The 7680-nt window shown below is 47.0% G+C and overlaps 1 protein-coding gene across 4 annotated transcripts in view; it reads right to left on the reverse strand.

The window, feature by feature from the left end:
- EPHA4 (EPH receptor A4) overlaps positions 1 to 7386 on the reverse strand; it is a 103427-nt gene extending 96041 nt beyond the window's left edge. For 3 of the 4 annotated variants that reach the window (XM_075158161.1, XM_075158160.1, XM_075158159.1), the window contains exon 1: positions 1349 to 2009. In XM_075158161.1, coding sequence (XP_075014262.1) covers positions 1349 to 1994 — 646 coding nt within the window. In that variant the 5' untranslated portion in view covers positions 1995 to 2009. Of the gene's footprint in view, positions 1 to 1348; positions 2013 to 6198; positions 6267 to 7295 lie in introns of those variants that run through there. The other variant, XM_075158158.1, reaches the window with a different exon arrangement.
- Between the last annotated feature and the right edge of the window lie 294 nt (positions 7387 to 7680).

The following is a 7680-nucleotide window of genomic DNA, read 5'->3' on the forward strand; positions in this document are numbered from 1 at the left end:
TTTACCCCAGACAGGATGCCCTGTCATCGTGCTGCTCATCTTTCAGTTCTCTCTACAGCCCATGGTAATTTTGTGGCCAATACAGCACACTTAGGCTTTTTCCATGTAGCAAAAACACTAGAAATGAAGGCCGAAGTTTAAGCTTTGGCAGGAAAGAAGCACTAAGTATAATTTCAATGCATAATAATGAACTCCATATTGACTGTAAATTATCATTTAAAAGAAATCAAGTAGGACATTCAAAAGACACTGTTCTCTTTGGAGTCTAGCACAAAAGCAGTCAGTTACTTGCTCTGCTATCTTGTGCTCAGTCTCAAGATGAAAAAAATGACCTAGTGAAAAACACACCAAGAAGATGTAAAGCAAAGTCATCTGGCTCTAAAGAGCCTTTTCAAAAACATGGGTCCAAATCCACTAAGGAGTTGAGCACCTTCGATTCAGCACCCAGCAAAATTAAGCCCACTGACCTGTGCAAGAATCCATTCGAGTTCGATCTTAATTTATGCTTACACGAGCAAGAGTTTAGAAGCTGAGGCTAAAGATATTTTATTTACAAACTCCCTTCTCTCCTTCCCTAACCTTCTACAATTTCTTTTTCCAGAAAGGGGAGGTGAAGAGAACATAGGTTTTGAGGTTTTTTCTTTTTAGGATAATCTTTTATATAAACTTTAATCCCTAATTCTGCAGCACACAGGATGGTGTGTGTGGGAGGGTGGGGTGGAGACTTCTAGCATTTCTAAGAGTATCCTAGCACCTCTATTATTAAGCTGACAATAGAGACCCTCTGAGAAATGAAAATATTTAACAAAGGCAGCAGTGTCAAATATCAAAGGGTTATTTAGTGCTAAAAAATTGCAACAAGTAAAACGCCAAAGACTTCCCCTTACCAAAGAGAGAAAGTAATCCAGCTAAAACTCCTGTTCCCCACCTCCCCGACTGGTTCTTACCCCACCGCATTATCCAGAGGAGACTTTGCCAGAATTTCCCGTACTTAACAAAGTTCACTTCAGATAAAAGTTGAAGGATGTGTCTCTTTAAACGACAGTAACTTGACTGCACTGTTTTGCAGTCATTCACATTTTGGTGACTACCGTGAGCCAATTCAAATTTAGGCGCCTGCTAGAAAATGTGTTTCGCCTTCTGCCTATTACGGCAGTATCATTTGTTTTGCATTATATAATTCTTAGCCTTGCCACCTGGAGCTATTGGACTTCTTCATTAAACCCCTCTGTCCCACCACATCCCACAGGGGCTACTAATTACTGGCTTTACTCCATTTACTCTCATCTCCGATTCAATTATGCATTCAACTAAGCCCTAATGAAGAGTACAATATGGCTCATCCTACCTTGGCATTCACCATTACGTTCTTCATAGCCAGCATTGCACAGACAGTTGCCAATGGGCACCAGCCATTCACCATCTGCCCCACAGTACATTTTTGGCACATCCTTCTCTTCCGAGTTGTTGACGCAGGAGCCACGAACCTCCACCAGAGAGGATGTATCAGCCCCGGTAATGGTGTCTGGAAACTGTGCCAGGTTTCGAACTGTCAACGGGCACTTCTTATAGAAGACACGAACAGACACCAAAGCAATGCAGGCACCGACGTCCTGAAAAGCCAAGTAAAACCCTTTCTTGCTGAGAGGTCCCACATCCCGTATCTCTGTATTCAGCTTCATGATCCTGTCACCAATGTCCACCTGGGTGAAGCTCTCATCAGCAGCAATGGTGTCAATCTTGGCAAACTGGCTCTCTCGAATAAAACGCTCCTTATCATTGTTTGATTCATAGTAATAAAGGTTGAAAGTCTCTTTGCAAGTTCCCATGACACCTGGCAGGCTGTTGCAGTCTCTTAGCGTGAACTTGATTTCAATATATACTCTTTGAGCCCCCTCACGGGGAATCCAATCAGTTCGTAACCAATTATTCTGACTGGGCTCCATCACATTGCAGACTTGATAGGTGCGGATTGGAGTGTTCTTCTCATCCATAATGCTTACTTCCTCCCACTGTGAAGAGGGAAAGGGGAAGAAAAATGCATCAGTATTAAAAGGAATTACAGAGCTTCACAGCAAACATAATCTGCACTTCCACAACTAATGTGGAGATTGCATTTTGTCCATTACAGGAAAACAAATCAACTCAAAACAAACTCAGAGTATATCACTGACACTGCGGTGTTTCCGCTGTAGCAGACAAGGCAGGAAACGCATGGACCCCACTTTGTACGTGGGAACACCAAACAGTGAGATCGCATGACTTGGTCACACAAAAAGCACAGGGCAGAGACAGAGCAATATCCATGTTTCTGGCATCACTTCCACACATTTTAAACTCTTAAACCACCCCTTGCTATTTCTCCAAGCTGCCAACTACTTTCCTGGGCTAGCAATATCCCAGTTACACTCGCTTTACTTTGGAGCTGGGCAGAAATAGCTGGACTGGGTCCTTGACTTGGGCGGCACTTAGAGATGGAAGGACAGGTAAGGAGACAACATCTACCTATCAGTCTACCAGCAACTTTGCTATCCAAACAAAGTTTCTTATTAGTGAGAAGGTGGGAAAAGAAGGAGTATTACGCATCTTGTCCTAGACGAAATGTCAGGTAATAGCTAAATTCATATCCTCAAAAACGCAGAATGGTTAGCAGAGAGGGTAAGTGCTGAAAGATCAGGGTAGCAGCATGCTTCCAAGCTCTTATACCCCTCAAATCAAGTTCAGGCATCTTCAGAAGTCCCAAACTAACAGGCAACATAATTATGAAACAACAACAATGCATGCAATCCAAGGAAAGTATGGAAAGAAGAGATCTGGCCCTAATTCAGTAGTTCAGCATGACTGACTTATAAAAGGAAAGCACACACAACCAACAGTTTTGAAAAAAATTGTTTTAAGGATTATCGTAGACAGAAGAAAGTTTATCACAGTGCTTTCCTAGTAGGGAGAGAGGGGGAGGCAGGGGCATTAGGGAGAGATATCTTTCTAGCAAAAGCCCCATAGCACTTCAATATCAGAAAAATCCTTCTTAAAAAAAAAATATATTAGATAACGATATACTGTCTGGATTTGCAGGCAATACAGTGAAGCATATAAAATTATCCTTGGAAAACAATAGTAACTTTAAAGAGACTTCCCAGAAGTGCTTTTCAGAACTACTGGAGCCGTGGCTTTGATAAACAGAAGCCTTCTTAATGTTAAGGGGCTTCTTGTATAATATCCTACATTCTTCTCACAAGGATTGCTCTTATGCAAGTGATTTTTACTTAAAAAGATTCCAGCTTAGCTGAATCCATTTATAGAATGACAGTAGTTAGCACCATGAGTCACTAGGAGCAGAAAGAATAATATTTTATTTGCTGCCTAGAGATAACTGCAAATTAAAATGAAGGAGGAGGGGAAAATCAATACTCGGCATGTCACTCCTTTTCACAGAAAAGGAAAAAATAAGTCTTAAAAAGTCATCTATCAATGTAAAGTGTAACATGGTGTTAGTAAGAAGACAGAGTTGTTTAATTTACAGCTGCCACAGAGCTAGTTTACTGTTACAATATTGTTTTTATGATCCATCACTTTCCATTCTGCTTATCTTCAGACTGTCTACACTACCTATATTGTATGTGGTACAAGAGAAAGGAAGAAGCAGAGGGAAATAATACTTGTTGATGGGATTTCCTTTAGTACATTTATACAATGGAGGATGCTGCTCGAGGATTCAATAAAGAGACCACTGAGGTCAACGGACAGACTGCAACTAAATTCAGCAAGTTTCAGATCAGGTTCTGAACACACCTCCGTCTCCTGACGGATATACAAATATATAGAGCTGGGTTTCTTATTTCATAAACACATACACAAAACAAACCTAAGTGTGTCTTACTGCCAGAGCTGAAAATAACTACAGCCCCAAATTTCCAGCCACTGTAAATGATTTGTAACTCTAAGTATGTGGTCAAAGCTGTAACTTTTTGCTTTCAAGCTGAAATTAACTTTTATAATTCAACTCTTCCCACGGTTTAATGACGGAGAGTTAAGACATTCTGGGCACAAAACCTGCTTTTCAACTGTGAAATGCAAGAGTAAATCATTAATTACATTTATAATGCAATTAATTAATTCCTCCAGGGCTACTATATATTTCATTACTGCTAGTCACTGCTAAATGACTATGTTTATCTCCAGCCCTTCTTGTCCACACAACCCTCACATCTCAGGAACTGCACGGTACAGATCTGCATGGCATACATCTAGAAAAATATCTTTTGTAAGAGACAATAAGGTGCACACAGTTAAAGAAAAAATAGCACTGAAGGACAGAATCTTCCCAGGAAGATAAAGGAGTTCATTTCTGCTGCTTGAAATAAATCTGCAGCATATGAAATTAAAATAAATGCTTTCCAAGCACTGTACCTCAGAGACAGACCATGTACTCTTACATTTTTCACTACTCGCTTAAAAATAGAACACACGTATGTAGGTTTAGTGAAACGAGTCACGGCTACAGCAAGAGCACACATTTCCTTCTCAAGATTGCATGGCACTTCCAGAGAAAACATGGGGGGAAAAGGGGAATCCAACAGCCATTAATAATATACAGCTGTCCTCCGACCATCAGTTCTACTACTGACTTATTAAAACTTGTATTTTAGGTCCTATTTTAATATACAGCACAGACATCCCTTGGAGAGCTGTATGAAAGATCCCATCTCATTAACTGACCTTTCCGGGGTAGAGGATTAACAAGGAAGCCCGACTCTCACCGAGACAGAGCTGTACCTTTCCACACTGTCAAAAGATGAGGGCAATTGCCTGCAATCAGCAGTGAATGTGCACTGTCGGTGCTGCCAGAGGCCTGCCAATCACTTCCCCGCTCTTTGAAAAACCCGAGTTTTGGGGACAGCACAGTGTGCTCAGGCAGAGCACAAGCCACGACTGTAGTCAAGTTCACCCAGAACAACAATGGGGGAGCAAAACAATCCCCCATTCTCCCATGTTATGGTTATTCAGAGCTTATGCATAATGCATCACCAACCAACGCAACCTCGGATTCCTTCCGCTCACTGCTGTTTCCTTAGCTCTGCTTTTTCTAATTACGAGTGGGAACGCACACAAAAAAGTAAATTTGTAGGTTTCCTGAAGAATCCAGTGCTTTGTTGTGCACAGGTCCTGATCTTTCACCACTTTTATTTTTCAATCAGTTTGACTTAGTTACTTCTGCTTAAGCATACTAAGCTGCTTTATTCATTTAATATTAAAAGAATTTGAGGTGGGGTTTTTTTTTAATATTAATGTTTAGTGTGCGTTGCTGGCATTTTCCTTAAACTGTTCACTTTAAGAAAGAAAAAGCCTTTCTAATTGCTTATTAAAAAAAATCCCCATGAAGTACAGCCTCCACCAGATCCCACCAAATCTGAAGTCCAGCATCCTCAGGAGTTTCCCACAGAGGCCCTGGGCACCCTGCAGAATGGGGCACAGATGAGGGAGCAGCAAAGTGCCCATCTATAACATAAAGCTAAATTAGTGGAGATACCTTGCCTGCAGCTCACTAAGCAAAGGGGCTCTCAGCCCCAGTGATGGATGTGTGAATCTCTTAATCACATCACCATGGGGCAGTGAATTCAAGCAACCTTCTCTTACAATTGTCTCTTCTTTGAAAAAGTACATAAAAAGAAACTCCAAGGAATCACCGTTGAGCACTGGGTGCTTCAGTTTATCTGTTCAGAGACCAAAACATATGATGTTTACACCGTGAAATAGGACAACTGTCCCATCATGCCAAAAGGTCTATCTTGTATATTGATCCCTACTCCTTCATCCAGAAATAGAACAGCAATTGCCCTGAACATCTCCCAGCTGAGATGGCCCATAGATATAATAATTACAGTCAAGAATGCTAGTTCAGTCGCCAGATCACATTTCTTGTTGGTATTTCAGTTTTAAATAGGCATCTAAGCCCATGCCTCAACCAGTCTCCTAATTCTGAAACCTCTTTTCTGCCCTTTTGGTTTCCACTTCTTCCATGACAGAACTATCCAAAGGGAGTATAGAGTTTCTCCAACAAAGAGTAATTCACTTGGTAAGTCAGCGAAGAAATCTGACCTCCTCACCACAATCAACAATAATCGAGCCATTAGGACTCTCTGAAAGTTACTAATCACCCCCTTTACCCTTTTGATCAGATAGCGGTTTAAAACTTACCCCTCCTTCCAGGGGACTTGCTATCCACCCCAGTTCTCCTTGAACTGATCTGGAATCCAGCAAGGTAACTGCAGAAAGGTACAAATAAAATAGATTAAATTCCAGCTGCCAAAAGGCAATATTAAAATAAATCGTTTACCTGAGCGTTTCCATATGTGTGGAGCACGATCGCATCCACCTTCAACTTGAAATGAAATGTTATTTCCGACTGCACCCATTCCTTAAATAATTTGAAACTCTCTCTGTTTTAGATCTGAGGGATCGCACGTTCATTCCTCCGCGCGTTACAGCCGCTCACAAGGCGCGGAGCAAACAGTGAATTCCCCCGACACATCTGGTAGAAGACACAGAAGAGTTCTCCTACTTTGAAGGAAAGAGCGGTGGCGTGCCGGCGAGCCGGGAATCGGCGCGCTCCGGCAGCGCCGGGTGCGCTGCATTTTCCGCCGCCTGGCAGGCGCAACTGCACCTTAGCGATGAGTGGGAAATTGTAACTTGCCGGGACCCCGGGAGCTCGCCCAGCCCCGGCCGGGAGCGCAGCCGGGCACCGAGAGACCTCGCGGGGGGCTCCCCGACGGGGCCGGCGCCCCCGCCTGCCCGGCTGCACCGCGGGACGGCCGCGGGCTTCCCCCGCGGAGACGCCGCCGAACCGTCCCGCAGGACGGGCTGCGGCACGGCCCCGGGGAGCGGCGCGGAGCCGCCGAGAGCTCCCGGGAGAACCGGTTTAATGAGCCGCCCTCCCGGCTCGGGGCCGCCCCGGCGCGGCGGCGCCGCTCGCGGGAGCGCTGCGCCCCTGCGGCCCGGCCCGGCCGAAGGGACCGCCGGCGGCGCGGGGGAACGCGCGGGGAACGCGGGGGCCGCTCCGCCCCGCGACACCTGTGCCGCCGCCGCGGGCGGCCCCCCGGAGCGCTGCTCGGGCAGGTCAGCGGCTGGCGGGCGCCCGGCCACCGGCCGGGGCAGTGCGGTCCCGGCGGCGAGGGGAGAGGCGAGGCGGTGAGGGGACCGTCGCCCACCGCCCGCCCGGGGGGCACCCAACTTTCCCCCCGGCGCCCCGCCGAGGGAACGCGGAGCCCGGCCGCGGGACGCGCGCAGCGCCTCACCTTCGTTGGCGGGGTAGACCCGGGAGCCGGTGACGGCCCCGCAGACGCCGACGAGGAGCGGGAGGAGGGCGCAGAACGGGACCCCGGCCATGCCGCCGCCGCTCCGGCCGCTCTATCCCAGTGGAATAACTGCCTACATGGGGCGCGCGGCGGGCGATAGACATTGCCAAGGGGGCGGGGCGCCGCCTGCCCGTCACACACCGCCGCCAATCGCCGCCCGCCCCGCGCCGCCCGCCCCGCCCCGTCCCCGCCGCTCGGCGGCGCGGAGCGGGGAGCGGGGCCAGGCGCTGCGCCCCGCGGGCGCCGGCGGGGGACTGGGGGGCGCGCAGCCCCGAGCTGGCAGGGCGTAGCGAGCGGCCGCGGTCCCGCCGGGAGGAGGGCGCTC

This window comes from Calonectris borealis, chromosome 9, assembly GCF_964195595.1.
Source record: "Calonectris borealis chromosome 9, bCalBor7.hap1.2, whole genome shotgun sequence".
Taxonomy (NCBI): domain Eukaryota; kingdom Metazoa; phylum Chordata; class Aves; order Procellariiformes; family Procellariidae; genus Calonectris; species Calonectris borealis.